At 40.8% G+C, this 19,143-nt stretch overlaps 1 protein-coding gene across 1 annotated transcript in view; it reads left to right on the forward strand.

The window, feature by feature from the left end:
- babam2 (BRISC and BRCA1 A complex member 2) overlaps nucleotides 1–19,143 on the forward strand; it is a 77,733-nt gene that overhangs the window by 55,897 nt on the left and 2,693 nt on the right. The window contains exons 7-10 of the mRNA XM_069714668.1: nucleotides 10,795–10,894; nucleotides 18,548–18,618; nucleotides 18,735–18,817; nucleotides 18,948–19,101. Of these exons, the coding sequence (XP_069570769.1) occupies nucleotides 10,795–10,894; nucleotides 18,548–18,618; nucleotides 18,735–18,817; nucleotides 18,948–19,101 (408 nt within the window). The remainder of the gene's footprint in view (nucleotides 1–10,794; nucleotides 10,895–18,547; nucleotides 18,619–18,734; nucleotides 18,818–18,947; nucleotides 19,102–19,143) is intronic.

The raw sequence follows: 19,143 nt of genomic DNA on the forward strand, positions 1-19,143 counted from the left end.
CAGCAGAAGACCAACTAGTGTGTGGATGGTTTATACATCCAAAGAAACTCACTGTATTAGCTAAGGAGTCAGCCAGTTATATATAATTTAACTCTATATCTAACTAAAGTTAATTAATAAAAAGTAACACTAAGACATCTTCGGAAAATGTTTAAATCAGTCCTGATTTTATGAAATGGTGAACATTGCGTCTGTGAGCATCATGTCGACTGTGATTTTGGCACTGCTGGGTTTCAGTGTCGGTACAGTCTGTCCCATCAGCTACATCGGCTCAATGTGTACCTGCCTTTCCATCATTATCTCATTTTCTCATTTATGGTCCCTTCATCCTCCATCCGTGACTCTGTCGTGCCCTCCATTGCTGTCCTGTCCATCCATTTTGTAATTCACTACTTTTTCAAGTTTGTCGGTCAGATGTCTTTACACCCCCCACCCCTTCTTGTTTTTCACATGTCTGCCGCTTGTCTCTTCTCCCTCCGTCTTTCTTCGCTTTTCTATCACTCTCTCTCCTCTGCTGATCCCTCTGGCTGATCCTCAAAGGGAACCAAGAGAGTGAGTGGGACTTAAAAGAGAGAGAAGCGCTGTGCTCTACCCAGCAAGGTCGTCCCTCACTCGACTGAAACGCAGCGAGGAAAAAAAAACAAAAAACGCACAACACAGGGGAAAGGAGAGCTTTTCCCTCTCTCTTATTTTCTCTTTCCTCCACCTCTCTACTCTTCTCTCCCATCACTCCTGAGTTGTTTGATATCTCACTTTTACTCTCCTTCAGCAGGGGCTCGGATCTAAGAGCTCTGAACGCAAACTCGTAAGCCCCCTGAGCTACAGTGTTATACCTCTATTCCCTCTTCCTCTCTCTTTCTTGCTCTCTCCGTTTTCTTCCCATCTTCAAACAGACCATCACTGTAATATTTTCTGTCTTACAGAGCAGCAAGGGGAAAAAATATGTTGAAATACCCCAACACACACCCACATTTTTACCAATAATGTACAGCGCATGTCGACTGTTGCATAGGCTCCTCTCACATTTGCTTCTTTTTCTGTCGAAATTATTGATTATGAAGAAGTCAAAGCGCTTTTATTCTGTCGGCTTAGAGAGGCACCTGCTTAAGATGCAGTGTTCATTTTTTTATATAATGTTTTAGGGAATGCCGAGAAGAAAATATACTGTGAAAGGCATGGTGTTACGCTGTGAAGCTCCTATGCGTTTCCCCCCTCACTCATTTAAACTAGCTGTTAAGTGTTAAATAGATGTAGACATTTTCGAGAGCGTAAAAAAATAGCTGAGCTTTGAAGGCATCTTTGTGATGAATTTGCTGTCAAGCTAAATCATCTCCTTGTGTTACAGTGGAGGTCATGGTGTGATCAGGCCTAAAAATGCAGGAGTCAAGTATCCCAGTACAACTGAAGAGTAAGTAGGCAGGGCAGTAGTACAGTCACGAGGATCAAGTGGGCCGGCTGGGAGAGTATCTGCATGCATCTACATATACAGTCCATTGAAAGATATGAACAGCCATTGGCTTATGCAGAGATTTTCTGAAGAAGCAGATCAAACATATCTGTCCCGGTGGATTTCTTCCCAACATCATTCTCACAGTAGGCATCAAACATTTTCTGCAAAGATAACATAGATTACAGTATCCTTCTTTGGCTTTGAGTAACACAGTTTTGACTTCATTTTTCATCATTTATCTTCTTTGTCCGTGACAGTCGATGTTCTCCAGATGGCCTGAATATAAGTGCCTGTTAATCATTGTTAATTCATGTGAATATTGCGGCTCTAGGGTTCGTTTAACTTTGCAATCTCCACCTCTGTTGCAGAGATTCAAGAATGTGAGGAGTCACACATAAAGGCACACAAACTGCTAGTTCCCTGCAACTTTCCACAAAACCCGATCTTTACATGAATCATTCAATAAATTATTTTTTGAGTTACAACCGGTTTCCAAAAAAAGGAAATAAAACTGTAAAATGTAAATAGAAACAGAATGCAATGATTAAACGATCTCCCAACTAATTAACCTAATTAGTTGGGAGATGTTCAACCAGGTGTTTCTTTTAGCTGTATGCAACGTTTCCATTCTTTAGTTGACTCTGTCCCAACTTTTTTGAAACGTGTTGCTGGCATTAAATTCAAAATGAGCATATATGTTTCATAAAACAACACAATTTCTCAGTTTAAATGTTTGGCATGTTATCTTTGGTCTATTTTCAAGTAAAATATGTTGGGGTTTTTTTTATTTGAAAATCATTGCATTCTGTTTTTATTTACATTTTACACAACGTCGCAATTGTTTTAGAAACAGGGTTGAAAAGGGAAAAAGGCAGAAATAAGCCACCTACAACAACCATTTTGCTAACTAAAGAAGGGCTCTCTATCCTGGGATACTTACTGGCTGTTCTTATATACTTATTTCTTAACAAAAAAAACAATGCATTAATGCACGAGCCATATTATTGAGAAAAACACGAGGTTGAAAATGAAAATATATTTCTCTTGCTACTAAATGCTCCACTGTGTTCACCAGCTAGTCACCAACTTCTCTCAGCCTTTTGGTGCTGCTCTCTTAGTGTACAGTGTTTTTTTTTTGTTTTGTTTTTTATGGCTGTTTGTTAAGAAGAGCTGCTGCAGCCACAATCGCTGCTAATGAGAGCAGCCACACAGTTTACAGACAAAACCAGACCACGGAGCAGGAAGCTCTTATTAAGCTGGTTAGCGGTGAGGCGACCTGCAGAGCCAGGTGATGCTACACTTTTCACAGAACGCAAGCAATCATGTGATCCACTGTTAAAATACAAGTATTGATTTTAGCTGCTTTGAATAAGACTAAAAATAAAGTGAAAATGTTTTGACGTAAGAGCTACAAACCTGAGTAACTACCACAGGCTCGCTCAAAGAATTCCCCTTCTGTACATGATGTCACTGGCTGTGATATACATATGTAGAAAAAATATTAAGTACTTTTTTGAGGTTGTGACTCGGACTACCTGGTAGCTTTTAAAGCATGTAAACACATATATTATCCATTTATCATTTGCGAGAAAGCTCAAATAAAAACAATCAATCAGAATTTAACCTGCATTTTGAATTTAACAATACAAACAAGTCTGGGTTTGTGCCCTGCAAACAGTTACCTGCGGTAAGACAGTGATCATCACATTGAAACTGACGCAGCTTCACAATTTCAGTGTTTAATCCGGCTCTGAGAATCATTAAGAACAACGCATCTGCGAAGACTTTCATTTCATTCTGGTTTTGTGTCTCCTTCTCCAACCGTTTTACAACCAGACTCATCGCTCTTTTCATTTTCACTTTGACTTCTCGTTTACCTGATTGTACTGTGCCCATGAGAGGAGTTGGATACATCTCTCCTTCCCCCAGAAAACCTGCTGCATTGCATAAAAGAATCGAGTGGGCACCGTCTCTGCCCCCAAACCAGATTTAGGAGCCCAGAAAAATCAACACAGAGAGACAGTTTTAGGCTGCAGTGCACTAATGTTTGTGTATCTGCATTTGCCTTTGGGTGCCTGGGTGTGTGTGTGTGTGTGTGTGTGTGTGTGTGTGTGTGTGTGTGTGTGTGTGTGTGTGTGTGTGTGTGTGTGTGTGTGTGTGTGTGTGTGTGTGTGTGTGTGTGTGTGTGTGTGTGTGTGTGTGTGTGTACATGTGTCTGTGTGTGTATGCACATGCTCTCCTGCCTGCTCGTGTGTGTGTGTGTGTGTGTGTGTGTGTGTGTGTGTGTGTGTGTGTGTGTGTGTGTGTGTGTGTGTGTGTGTGTGTGTGTGTGTGTGTGTGTGTGTGTGTGTGTGTGTGTGTGTGTGTGTGTGTGTGCATGTGCCTGTGTGGGTGTACGGTTTGTGTGTGTCCCTTCTCCAGGGTCTGTAGAGGTGTTTTATAGCCTTTGAAAATCTTTGCATTTTGATCAGATATTTTTCAAGGTTTTGTGAACATCTTGTCAGTCAGAAATCGTCAGTCTGATCAAATAAATTCAGCACTAACCCGGCAAGCCCACTTGACAGTCTAAGATGTCAGTGCAGACACTCTCAGCAGCTCAAAGCGCGCCTCCACTTCTTCATCCTCCTTGTCTCCTTGAACACTTCTGCATTATGTGGTTCTTAAGTCCGTGAAGGGACTTTTGTGATGCCGCTTTGTTATTGCAAGCAGGCCGCCTGTATATGCAGGCCCGTCTTACGTCACCACGGTGAGTCCACTCTGATGTGTTTTTTGAGAAATGCCTTCACAAAGGTCGAAACACTTAAATCTTACCATTTATTAAAAAGCTGTAAAGAGACCAAAATATTAAAATAGCATGAATGCAAGTTTACAGATGTATTTGGCAATATAGTGGCTGTTTATAATAAAGGTGTTATACAGTACATCTACATGCAAACATACACACAATAATCATAACTATTATTTATGTGATTCCTACCTGTAAAGCAATTCATAAACGAGTACAGGAGAGAAAATAGAGAAAAAGTGAATTAATAAGTACACAAAAGTAGATTAGGTTTTGAGCGATGTATTATTAAAAGTGAGTAAGATTAATGCACGTTACAGAAAGGTTACAGACTTAATAGCATCCGTTTTCTTCCCTGAATTGTTTTAAGGTCATTAGACTGTATGTCTGACGGAGGCTCTCTCCGTCACACATAAATATCTAATGATGATGGCCTTAAACGCTGCAAAGTCGAGGATGTGTGGGTGATAATACGGTCAGATTGGATTTTCAGTGGTCTGGCAAAAATAAACATCCCCACAATCTGATTCTGACTAAAGACTGTTTATATCGAAGGACGTTTCGCCACTTCCTCCCACTGTACCAAAGTGAAGCCTAAATATGATGGAAATAAGAGCTACCCTCTTGCGCTGCCAATGTCATTTGCAACCAGAGTCTACTCAGTCGTGACCTTGAGGGGGAGGATTGGGAGGTGGAGGGGAGGGGGGGGAGTTTGAGGGTGAGGTATCGAGGTCCTGTCTCAACATCCCTTCCCGGTATGTGAGCCGTTCCCCAGCCACTGCAATCTTGTCTTGGACGCTCTCGCTGTATGATTATTTGAAAAAATAATTAGTAACTGCAAGCTGTTTAGCAACGTTTTGTTTTTTTGCCATAGATTGGTTGTGTTCTTAGCTTCTGATCTAGAACATTTGCATCAACTTACTAATCACTGTTGGGCTTTAAAACAGAAACTTAACTAACCGGGGGGGAAATGCAGCTGTCTCCCCGATCGCTCAGAATCTCTGTTAGTACAGTTTATTGCAGAACAGTAAATATGCCCTGACAGTAAACCAACATGCACAAAACCAGCACCTCCCCTAACTGGAATGCAGCCATCAATGACAAGTCAAAATGTCTGTTTGTTGAATGGGTGCGTCCGCCGCTATTTTATCCGGGACTGTTGGATGACATCATTTTCTACAGAATCAAGTCGTTCATCCAACAAACTGATCGGAATATTGAACACACAAACCAACATCTGTATGATAAGAAGTAAGATGTGACAGAAACCACATGTGGGGAAAACTTTTTATTTGGGGTGTACTTTATTTTATTTTTTTGTTTGACAGCTGCAGGCTCAAAACTAAAGGCTGAAGTGTCTTGATCGGTACACAGGCTTCAGTCATGTTCTCTCCATCTCTCGTCATGTTGTCCATCTTTATATACAGTCTATGGCTGTGACTGAGTTGTTACAAAATCCTGAATGGTGCGTGCAGGAAGATGACAAGTAGATGACATCATGTTTTTCCAAATGAAAAGCTAAAGCAAAAACACAGATTAATATAACTGTCTCTAGCTGGAAGATTGTGCATCGCTCATAGTTAATAGGTTTTCCAGACCTTCAAGTCAAAAAGACCATAGTTTTCTTTGCTTGGACTTATTATCCCACTATGACTTCACCTTCACCCTTCATCATTGATACCTCCAGCTTTGGGACAAAGACACATCAAGTTTCTCAATTAGGCTACAACACAAACTATATTCATTATTTCTTGTTTTCTGCTTCACCCGATCTCAAATGTCAAACAAAAATGTCCTCTAAAAGAACAATTTGTACATCATACAATGCATAAATTATCTCGCGTGCAGACCTCAGTTGTGTTTCACATAAGTATTTTCTGTTTAAAGGGTTAGTGAATGAGAGGCCAATTCTAAAGAGCCTCACAGTGCAGTCCATTCAACTTTAAAACCTGCAGGGGCAGGAAGTGGAGATCATGTGATCATTTGACCCCTCCCTTCTGCCACATTGTACTTGGTTGAAGGAGTGAATCGTGAAATGTTTTCCTGTCACCTATCTTTATCATATAGTCGTGAAAATGTATAATGGTTGTGCCTGAAGCTTATATTAATCTGTCTTTTTTTTTTTTTTTTTTTTTTAATCCAAAAGGGGGATGAATAGAGAAATTCAGCAGTGTTATGCCAAGACGGTCACCTCATCGGAGATAGGTTACGGAGTTCTATTGCTGTGGGCCAAAGGTGCCTTGTCAGGTCACAGCGGAAGAATAGAATGTTATTTAGTCCGAACAGCCAACAAGCAGACTCATGTGGGCCTCAGAGGACCCCCCCCCCAGGCTTCAGGAAATGAAGAAGGCAATCAAAATGGAAATGTTGCTGCTCTGGAACCACATTTGAATCTCCAAACAGTTCTTGGCCTTATCTTTGACTTTGATAATGAATCATGGATGCTCTCTTTCCTATTGAGCCTTTATCTGTTCTCACGCTGTCTCACACACACACACACACACACACACACACACACACACACACACACACACACACACACACACACACACACACACACACACACACACACACACACACACACACACACACACACACACACACACACACACACACACACACACACACAACCAGGCATAAACAAACAAACTGAGCTTCGTCACCATCCACCTGAGTCACAGAGGATAATCTCTCCGGTTGATGAAGTCACAGGCAGCCCCGTCACTGTACGGCATGAGTGTCTGCGTGTTCACGTGTGCATGTCGTGTGCATGTAGTCTACTGTAAATATGTCATACAGTAGCTTGCAGCATTGCTCAGAGGGTTTGTTAGGCAGCATGTCTGCATGGTGACTGCAGTATGTGTGGGCAGTGTTGAGAGCGGTGTCACCAGTGGAGACAGAAGCGGCGACTCTTCAGGGTGCCACTTGGAAAGTAAAACACCATTATGTCTAGATTGTGAGCCCGCCCACACAAAGCTCAGTCTGAAGCACTCTGAAGCTCTAATCCTGGAAGTCTGGTAATGTTGGTAAAGACCCAGGACCATTCTACTTCATGTTGTCTTTATTTTGTAAACCGAAACATCTTTACTTTGTGTTTATGCGTGTAGATACGACGCCAAAACGTGCACATCATTTTCCATCAGTCACTTTTGATCTCGGCATTTACAGCATATCACTTTGGTCAGTGTTGTCTCAGCCCACCAGGGGATCTCCACTGATATTACACATAAAGGTCAGTGTTCTTGTCATGGGGAGTAAAACCACTCAGCCTGGGAACAGTTTATTTTAAGTGTGGCTCTGCATGCGCTTTATCAGATTTGAGAAATGAACCCTTATGATGTTATCATAGTTTAGACTCGTGGACAATTACCTTGTACCAGGAAGCCTGTGTTACAACCGGGGAATGTGGTGTTTGATGTCCGGGTGGGGAGTGTCTGATAACTAGTTGCATTGTGGAAAATGTAGCATCCACTGAGCACCTATACCGCCAACAGCAAGGATCTGATCTCTGTCACTTCCCTGTCTCTATTACGCCAATCTAAAAAAAAGGCAAAATGCCCAAAAAGAATGTTTAAAAAGGAAATGTTGCACCCACTGTGAGCCTGACCCACACTAGGGACTGAGAAGTCCGGCCATCTGGGCCTCTGCTGCTTTGATTTTCAAAATCTGTTACACAACACGTGTTGGTCCCTCAAATGTAAGTGAATGTCATGGGTGTCCAACTGGTGGGTCAGCTCCAATCTGATAAAAGGGTCATAAGAGAAAATGACTTTGCAATGTAGAAACATGTCTACAGCATAAATTTATTTTTGAGGTTGTCTTTTTCACTTGACAGTGAGTTGTGTGTCTAACTGTCGCTAATGTGAGCCTTGCACATTCATTGACTGTCGTGATGTTTCCGGTCTTTGCTGCTTGTAGCAGAAACTGAGAAGAAGCTACCTCCGCCACAATACAATGAACAGTTATGAGGCAGAAAATAATCCATTTCAAATATAATTTTAGTCAGTTTTCGCCCATCTTATTTCCCGTTATGTTGCTATTGTTGGCTTTATTATGCTAACTTTAATAATCTCCACCTCAATTGAAGACAAAACAAGGAATTCCAAAAACACAGGGAATTTTGTGAAAGCAAGATTAAGTTCCCTGCAGCTATCCTAAAAAAAAAAACAACAAAAAACAACAACAATCATTTTAAATGTTTACTTTTAAATCAGATATTAGCCATTGGGAACATCCATTTTGCCATTAAGATTTGGGATCCCGATGCGTGGATACTCGCTGGTGGACAAAATCCACCTGCGTGTTCATCCACACACACTGTGTATTGCCATGTTCTTTTTAATCAGGTCTTAATACTTGTAACTGTTGTTAGTTTTAAACCTGGAATACTCCCTTATGCCTTGAGGGGTTGTCAGTTTTCATTTCATGAATTAAACTTGAAAGGTAGCGCAGTCGTTAGCCGTCCTCACAGCAATGAAGTCTTAGATTTGAATCCACTGACAGGCTGAATGGATGTTAGATTGGTTTGTGTGTAGACAGTGACCTGATGTCTTAAGGGGATATATTCATTCGACCAGCTTTAAACCACTGTTACAGAACTTCTCAAATATTAAACTGTGAATTGTTGGAAGGCTTTGTAGTTAGTACGAGTACGTGAGATCAATATCTAACCAGGCTCAATTCACGTGAATATTGCAGGGGAAAAGCCAGTGAAATCCAAAATGCCTCGCATTTGTTCAGATGCCTGCCATTGACACAAATGAATGAGGAACACACCACCATCTATTTTGTGGCTCTGTCCGCATTTCCATCTGAATGATATAGAGCTATTCTTAGATCTGTGGGAGGATAGATGGGCATCATCTAGATTTTCCTTTTCAAAGGCTTCTCTCCTCGTCGCTGTAAGCCATTTTCAATCGACTATTTGTTGGTGCACGGCAAAATGCACAGGCTAATGCTAATTATGTGCACAAAGCCTACTGTAAATGGTGGCTTTGGAGTTCTCAAGAAAAGGATTTTGACAAAGAAAAAGGCTTCATGACATGCATTACTTCTCTGTGAATAGGGCCTTATTAATATTCAGCAGAGCATCAGTTCCAAAAAGCTGGTAACATGTCTGACTTTTATCTTGGGCTAATTTTTTTTATCTTCAGATTATCAGTATTTCACGTGAAATGATGAAGTGATGTGTGGTCAGAATTATTGGTAATTCTAAACACACCTCTCATGGTCAAGTGTGTGTGTGTGTGTGTGTGTGTGTGTGTGTGTGTGTGTGTGTGTGTGTGTGTGTGTGTGTGTGTGTGTGTGTGTGTGTGTGTGTGTGTGTGTGTGTGTGTGTGTGTGTGTGTGTGTGTGTGTGTGAAAATTCCAGGACTCCAGTCATTGTTTTGACCTTTTTCTAACCTCATTTTTCCAGTAATATTGGTGTTTTTTTGGTGATGACATCGAGCACATCATGAGGTGCTCCACCTTCTTCCTCTCTACTCCCACAACCTTTCTTTGGAATTGGATTTTTCAGACTTGTGCAATTCTCTGGACTTCTGTGTCTGTCACCTGGTAGCAATTAGAAAATGTGACCAACATTTTTAAACAGCGTGAGCAGAACAGCGATTTTTTTTTTTTTTTTTTAATTTTTTTAGATAGATGATGCGATGGAATTGATGGGATCATGATTGTAATCTGTGACTCCCTGTTAGGTTGCATCTCTACATTCTTACCTTTTCACATCATAGAATTTCTGACCAACTAAAAAACAAGCCCCGAGGCCCAGAATCTCAGCATATGTGGTCATTGACATTTTGACATTATGCCGCAGGATGTATGCAATTTACATGCATCATCCATGCTTAACCTGGTAAACGGTCACTTCAGCGTTGCTTTTAGACAAGATTTCTAGATGTCCTGTGACCGCTCCACTGTAATGAAGAATGTAATAAAAATAGAAAGCAGCAGCAGCAGAACCCCCCCCCCTCTCTCTCTCCCTGTGTGTTAAAATGAGCATTAAAAGCCAATAAGCAGTTTCTTGAGACCTTTAACCCATCCTCAGGGTATTCCCTCTGTTTTTGCCCGAGATCAAAAAAAAAAAAAAAAAATGAGGGAGTGACTACTCTTGTTGGTTAGTCACTGGAGAACTGCAGCAGCAGATTTCCTGATTAAACAAGCATGCACTAATCACTAATGGAGCTGTGCTGCAGGATTAAATCAGGAGGATGTCAAAAATAATGATTGAACAAGTGAAGGAGAATGAGGAGGATGCCACAGGCATGACTGGCTCTTTTTTTTCCTTCTTCTTCTTTTTTTTTTTATTAATTGCGCAATTTCAGGTACATAGCAGCAAATGAGAACATGTTTCATGTTGGTTTTGTTTTGTTTTGGAGTCAAGTCAAGCGGTTGTACACAGTCCTGAATTGGTTCTGGAGCCGTGCACAGCTACAGACATATGTTACAGCGTAAAATACAATTGAAATAGCTTTAAAATATATACAATATTTTATCATATTATATATATTACACGTAATACTAAGACTAACTCTTGTCTTCTTTTTTTGTTTCCAATCAGTGCTCTGGGAGGCTCCTCTGCACTTCATATCCCAGCCTTTCCCAGTGGAGGATGCCTAATTGATTATGTCCCTCAAGTGTGTCAGTTACTCACCAACAAGGTAAAAATGTTTACTATTCTCCTGTTACATCTGGTGTGGTTAGATGTGCTTTGTGTGCTGTGTGTATGTATAATTTCACATGATGTTTCACCTTAAATGTCTTGGTATTTTAAGAGCAAGATTCCATACTCTCTATGTGGGTGTGTGACAGGTGTATGAATCATTTAATGCACATTTGTAAGCCGCGGTGCAGCTAAGCATGCATCCACTGAGCGATGTCTTTTGTCAAGCTGTGTGTGTGTGTGTGTGTGTGAGTGTATTCATGCACGTGTGTCTGGCATCTGCCATCGTGGGCGTACTGGCCAACCTCCATAGGCTGTCTGAGTGCTCCTTGGCCTCCTCAGGTTGACAAGTAGATATGCAGTGTGGACACGATGTAATGCCACTTCCCTTAAGGCACGTCCCCATCCCCCGCACCCTCACACACACAGACATATACATAATGCACACAGATACCCTTCATGTCATCGTGTTCACCTGGAATCTGACCAGGAGAGCATCTGGAACACTCGTTCGAGTCCAGTTGTGTCAGAGCCGCTCCCTTCACTTCCGTGGAAGAGGCCGCAGCCTTTGCTCAGAAATGCATGTTGAAAAGCAGCGTCAATTGCAGATAAAGGGAGTGGGACTCAAGTAAGGAGGAGCCTTGTTCAGAATGTCAGCATCTCTGATTTCGAGAGTAAATGCAACATGCTCAGTGAAACATGGACTCCTTTTAATCCACATCCCTCCTATTGATTTCAAGCACGGCCACTGGCTCCTTTCAGTATGCAAGGTGTAATCAGCACAAACTGCTGTTCTGAACTACTTTAACAATAGTTTTCTGATTTTATGATACTACTGCAAAGAACATCCTGCTCTCCTGACAGTGGTTTAACTAGCACTGCTATAATAAATCAGGAATTTAAAATAGCATTCAAATGCAGGAAAAACATGTAATATCCAACCTTTGTTCTCTCTGAAATCAAAGTGCAACGCAAAATGGGGGAAAATACTGTATCTTGAAGGAATAATCATTACACTTCATCTTAAAAGTAAGAAGCAACATTTTTGTTGCCTTGATCTTAACAAATTTGATGTTTCTTAACATTTTGTTTCACTTAAAATCTTAGAATTCTGCAGCATTATTTTTTTATTTTAAACAATATACTTCACTTACTATATACTATACTTGCTTAATTGAAATAGATTATTTGAAAAGTGCCAGACTTAATTATATTTAAAATATTCAAGCAACTTCCACAGGTAATTGTGTAAGGAGAGCTGGGTTGATAGCCAATTAGCTGAAGCACTTAATTGGGCTGCAGCAGTACATATTTTACTTCTAGATTGTTATATTGCCAAGTGTAATAATATTTATAACATGTTTATGTTGTACATATCCAAACATAGTTAAAAAGTACATTAAAAACAAAGAATTGCAGTAACTGCAATAAAAATTATAAAACGATCAAATAACACTGTAATGCTGTCAGATAGGAAAAAGACATCAGTGAGTTTTAAGGAGAGATTTTGGAGCTATTAGAAGGGCCCCGCCCGAGGATTTAAAACAGCGATCAGGTTTATAGGGAATTGTCAGCGATGTGGTCGCTTCTCTGTTAAAAGCCTGGCTGCAGGGCTTTGTATAAGCCATAGTCTTTGGGTGTATCGCCTGCTGAGAACAGGATGAAGTGACAGTATTCAAGTCTGAGATAAAAGCATGAAAGACCTTTTTCTAGATCTGCAAATGAGAGGATAATTTTGGTTAAATTTCCCAGGTGGAGAAGTCTCCTTCAATAGCACACATGTGGCTCTTTTGTGGAACAAGAAATAGCATTTGGCATTCTGTGGTGTCACTTCTTGCCCCCCCAAAAAATATAACCTGAGCTTTGGAAATGTAAGCAGTGAGAAGGAGTCATTATATTATTGTTCTGTGTGGCTGTAAAAGTATGTGAATTTGTTCAACTGAAGCCAAAAAATATATTAAAATACATAAATAAATAGGACATTGTTCTAGCATCTCAGAAAATCTCTGCGAGGACAAGCTGTGCAGTCATTTAATTCTTTTAACACCATCAGTTATTTCCTCCCACTTATTCCAGATGCTAGGATTGCATTGACACAACTACAGTGTCCTGCCACATACCCCTCTGACTGACTGTGATTGTGCTGGGTGATGGCAGCACACTGCGTCTGCAGAGCTCTGAAATGACCAATGTAAGTCAGCTTCAGAGGTTAATAGGCCCTGTGACATGCACATTGGTGATGAACTGACTTGACCAATTTCAGTTTTGACAAGATAGTGATAATTAGACTGAGAAAAAGACAGAATAATTAATAATAGAAGGAGAGTAATAAAATGTGTCAAGTGTCTGCTTTAATGACATTCCCCATTTTTGTAGGTGTCTCTTTATGTGTGTTCTAGGTCACTGTTATAGTCTGCATCAAGATATGTTATCAACATAATGATCAATCCAATCACAACAGTGAAATGTATGGCTGACATATAGAGATTGTGATCTCATTGCTGCCGTCCTCCTTGCATTTGAACACACGCTGTGCAGTACACAGTAGGAGAAGCACTGTCAACGGGAACAATAGTAATCACTTGTTGGTTGGATGCATGATTACACCGACACAAATTGGTTATTATTTGTGGAGGAAATAACACTTATTTGATTGGAAACAGAGTAAATAACAGGTTGTTCCTGCCCCTATAATGACTAAGAATTCACGCTGCAACTATTCCAAGGGAACTAGGGCTAAATTACTCCACCATATCGGCGAAGGATCTTACTTTTTACTGCTTTTCTGAAGAAATGTGTTCAGAGCAGCCTGTAGAATATCTTACATGATGAATTAGTAAGTAAATGGCTTTTGAATCAGCACTTATAATCTTCATCACTTCATCTTTTTTAACAGAATTTGTTCCAATTGAATAGATGATGTTTTTTCAACTGCAAATGACCAAAACCACTTTGCTACGACAATTCATTTCAATTTTGGAATTAACAAAAGGTCAAATTCACAAACTTTTACTCCATTAAATTAATTTCAATATAATTCATCTCCATTAAATCCTTATATTTGCATTCTGATCATCTTGCAGACAGTGGATCGTCCAGGTATCACTAAATGCGGGTTTATGCCTGCAGTGTGGTGCCAATTTATCATCAGCTGGCTGGGTACTTTCTGCATATTGTTTCTTGGCTAAAATTAAATTTTTCCAATATTACGTTCCTCAGATCTGTATTAAAAGATACATTTTATCTGATTGAAATGCAAGAAATTCATAAATTGCAAATTTGTTCATTTATAATCCTAAAATACCAAGAAATGCTATTAAAGGTTTACATCCATACTGTGGAGGTCAGATATCAATATGTGAATGTCTTGTTCTAACCAAGTTAACCATTAGGGGTTTTTTTTTTCATATGTATATCTTCGACTTTCACATTAAGTACTTTCACATGATTATCGACACAAACATCTTTGCTTTACTGTCAGTAAAAAAAAAGTTGAACTCTGCCACCCAAGTGATGGTGGCGGCACGAGAGAGCACAACACATGAATCATCAGGCTGATTAATCCATACAGTGACTTATTCACTTTACATGAAGAAAAGAGCAATGAGCAGTGAGAGTGCATCTCCCAGAAGCAGAAAAAAAACAGCAAACTCCCAAGTGAGTCATGATATTTCTAATATGTGGACGTGTTTGTTACAGTGTATTTTTTTTTATTCATTTCAGTATCATGTCTATAAACTGTACTTTTATTTTTCTTAAATAGAATCAAGTGGACACTAATGTCTGAGCATGTGATCGTCTTTTAGTGATTAATTATTCTTATTTTCAGTACAGTGTTTGCTGTAGTGCTTGGTGTTAATACGCACTGTATTAAAAAAAAAATTTACTCAATACCATAAACTATTGATTTTTAAGATACATTTTTCGTCAGATATGGGATCAGTTACACTTAATGACATGAAAGCTGTGGGTGGTGTGAATGTGTATGTGACAGAGAGGGAGAAGAGATTTCTTCATCACTTCCGGCGTTATTGCATCACGCTCCCCACGGACACATGCACAAACACAATAAATGAATGCGCAGGCGAGGGAGTCATGGGTGCGGGCATGTTTGAATACCTGCAGAGCAAGATCACCTATCTTGCATCACTCAAAGCTCCAGGCAGCCAATAGAACGACTTGGCGGCAAGTCACGTTGACAGTGGAGGCAGGAAATCCTTTCTCAGTATGAGTGTGAAAGTTCAGTGAACCACAGTTCCCTTCAAACAGACACACACACACACACATACAGTGTCACTAAATAAACAGCTTATTGAGTATGTGGCCTTGCAGCTTTTGAGAAAGCTAAATTGCCGCCTCCACTGTTCCATGTAAACATAATTGAACAGGACGCTGAGTCACAATACGTGTACGTGTTTAAGAGTTCTTGCAGAGATGAGACCCATCATACTCACTACTGTGTGTATCACAGATTACGACTTTCCTCTTTCACAAAATGCCGTCATTCATACATGGTTGGTGAGTAATCATAAATATGCTGTAGCAGTGGGGAAGGCAATACTTTCTCCAGCTTATTAATGACACACCGTGGCCTCAAATGAACCACAATTTTACAATATGCTTTGACTGCAACGAATAATCATCGATTAAGCATTATAAACACGCTGGCACCAATATCAAATCAGCTCATTATGCTTACACTTCTGAAGGACAAGCTCGGTTTATCCCTTCCTGTAAATATGGGAACTCTACTTCATCCTTCAGTTTATTCTTCAAATTGCGGCGTGACCTCTACTTTCTTAAACGTCTAAAAACTCTTGTGTTATTTACCCCACTGTGGCAACATGCTTCTCTGACCAAAGGATAATCCCAGTTTATTGAACCTGTAATATTTCCCGTTTGAAATGTGCTAAGCTCAGGGCAAAAATGCACTGTTTACCCAGGAGGCTGCGGATAGCATGCCAGCCCTTTTCATGTTGCAACAATAAAATGGTAAGATACACACTGGGTGATAGAGACTCCAACTGTGAGTAACTGCAGTGCGATTAAAGCAAAACACAACTCAACAAACAAACAATCCCACTCTTTTGTTTTTTTTGTATAGCTTTACTGAGGGTATGATATCCAACTCATTTATCTCTCAGCTACCATTTTCACTTGGATCATTGTGGGTCCAGGTATGTAGCTGGAGGTGAGTATAAATTACGGGCGGGGACACGTGTTTTAATCCCTTTTATAGGATTTGATGTGTTAGGTTTGGTCCATCTTTCTTCTGTCTTTTCTCCAGCTTAGTTTGGGGGGTGGTGGAAACAGTGGTGATAAGGCCTGAAGGTTTATTTGTTGTAGTTACACAGCTGGAATCACTCTCCTCTGTGGGCACATCTATTTCTCAAGTCTGGAAACAACAGGTAGCTTGTTTGTGCAGCAAAAGTTCATCTCTCAGTCTGCTGCGGAGAGCAGTAATCACAGCAACAACACCAGAAATCAAGTGCAATGATTTGTGATCCTCCTCACACTTAGCTTGTGTAAAATTAGTATGACCCATATTGTCACAATAGCCACATTGATGGAAAGTACACCAGTTTGAAATCAACTGGAATTATCTTTTAAATGCCACGAGGCAAAATTGTAGCATCAATCAGAACATCACTGTCCATAACTACGTTGTAAAACATATTCCCGCTGGCGTGGTAAGAAATGGATTTTACTCAGCTGCATATTGTTTATGTCTCTTTAAATAAAGAAAGCGTTCAAGTTGGTATGCGGTTACAGCCAAAGGAATTCTGCGACAGGTATCTTCTGAGTTGTCCAGTAATCGAAGTAGTCAACAGCATGGCCCGACAGTGAAATATCAGGATCCTGCAAAGGCTCAGTGTTGCGAGGCGAACAGAGTCGGTCACCTTCACGGTTGGCTGGCTGACCGCAGGCCTTCTCACCTGCCCAGGTGCTCAACAGTCAAGCGAGCCCTGAACTTCTCCTCTTTGGATCTAAAGATAATCGTTAATCGCACCTGTCAACATGTGCTGAAGACATGCTGGTCATGTGCTCACAACAGGGGAAGCTGTACTCGTGCACTGCAGTGGGTTAGTGTGTCTCTACTTGTCTAAATTCCATCTCACTACCTTTTTATGTATGCTGTTATGTGTTATGTGCAACAGCGGAACAGTTACATGACTGGTTGAAAGGTGAGAACACCTGTGTCGTGAAAAGGAACATTGTGAAACGAAATGTTTCATTACGTAAAGTGACATAAAAGGAAATTTGTTCAATGGGAGGCATTTTGAAATAAAACATTGTGCTACGAAATTTAAAAAAAAAAAAAAAAAGGAACTTTAAAACAAAACTTAATGTAGAGGCGCGAAATAAAAATGGTCACTGAAATGGGAAAATTGTATAAAAATTAATACAGCACCTTGAGCAGACGGTCTTCTTGTTACATTTGACAGATTCTTTGGTAGAGCTGTTAACACCAGCTTATTTGGCTGTCAAGTGTTAAGCTAAAGACTTAGTACTTCTGCGACATTTAAATTTGCCCGTACAAAGACTTGCATGTAATACTACTTTTGTACTTGGGGCTGGCTTTAAACTGAAAGATACTATTAAAAAGTTCACTTCTCAAGAAAGACCCTGAAACGATGTGGAAAAGACAGATGACGAGTGGGGACGAAAGAGGCACGCGAGCATACGACTGAGATCAATATGCACAATATTCTTAAACATTATTGTTCCATTATTCTTGAACGGGTGCATGAATGAAGTTGCTGCCAGGTCAGCGGTCTGAGACCTTGGACTCCCTCATGCCACTCTCAGTGACGGTCTTTGTTGCAAGTCATCTCTCCGAGTCCTACCATGCTATGTTTGTCTTACTGCTGTCACCCATTAACTCCATTCATAATGCCATGGAAATAATTGTTAAAACTGTGCTGCTCCTGTCAGGACCATTTTCTCACTGGATTAACCAATCAGGACGTCACACCTTTAAACGACTACATTGCCTTGGCTCATAAAGTTCATTTACGGCATTTCTCCGCAGTTATTTGCGAGTTAGTTTAAACAGGTATTTTTCCCTAGATTTATATTGGTCTTAAATATAACTGGAGCAAGAACGTCTTAAAAAGTTAGATTTTTATTTTGTTGATTCAGCTGATACCCTTTAATTCTAAAGTCAGATAAGTGTAAACTGTATATAAAAGTGGGCGTAGTTTCCAGATCTGATAAGTGAAACCAAACATGGAAGTGCCATAAAGTGCAATAGTACCAAAAGGGTTGCTTCCAAAAAGCCTCGCATTCAACTTATCTCGTGAAATACAAAGTCATTACATCTTTTCTGCAAGTCGTTATGGTGTCATTTGCTAAATGTACTCCTTCTGAACCGTGTTCTGACGCTCCATCTGACAATAATTCCTGAATTAATTAGATATCAGGCTCCCGGAGAGGAGTATATTCTGGTGTGCTTGACATGCCTGGGGGAGTGGGGGGGTGTCAGGTTCCCGCTACAGGTGGGAGAACTTTCTTTGGGTTTCCAGTCAGATCCGCTTGTGTCGTTCGTTCCGAACGTTTCTCCTCGGGAGTCGCCGCTGCTCGCTTTCAAATACTGTTTGCTTTTGCCGGCTTTCACTTCCACTCACCCTCTAACTTTGCTCTGTCTTAGGTGCAGTATGTCATCCAAGGCTATCACAAGAGGAGAGAGTACATCGCTGCTTTTCTCAGCCACTTTGGAATGTGAGTCATCTATCGGGGACCACATCCTCCACTGAAGTGATCCCAACGTGTGTGCAGCGGCCAATAATTTGTTTCTGTCGTTGGAAACACGAATATAATCAGTGCGTGTGTTGCAGGGGGGTGGTGGAGTATGACGCCGAGGGCTTCACAAAACTCACCCTTCTGCTCATGTGGAAAGACTTTTGCTTCCTCGTGCACGGTACGAAAGGTCGCACAGACACGCCCGTACAGAGTTTAGTGATTTGGATGACTTTTGATTCAGTCGCCTTCCGGTCTTCTTTTCCCCTCTCTCCCTCTTCAACATGTCTGTCTCCCCGTCCACTTTGCAGTGGATCTCCCGCTGTACTTCCCCAGGGACCAGCCCACCCTCACCTTCCAGTCCGTGTACCACTTCACGAACAGCGGCCAGCTCTACTCCCAGGTGCAGAAGTCCTATCCCTACAGCCCACGCTGGGATGGCAACGAGATGGCCAAGAGGGCAAAGTATGTCAAACCTGCCACGTGCATTTTGGAAATTACATGTTT

The sequence above is a fragment of the Brachyistius frenatus genome, unplaced genomic scaffold (genome assembly GCF_029030835.1).
Source record: "Brachyistius frenatus isolate BFR_SWC_R1_liver_20210118 unplaced genomic scaffold, ASM2903083v1 Contig_133, whole genome shotgun sequence".
Lineage (NCBI taxonomy): Eukaryota > Metazoa > Chordata > Actinopteri > Embiotocidae > Brachyistius > Brachyistius frenatus.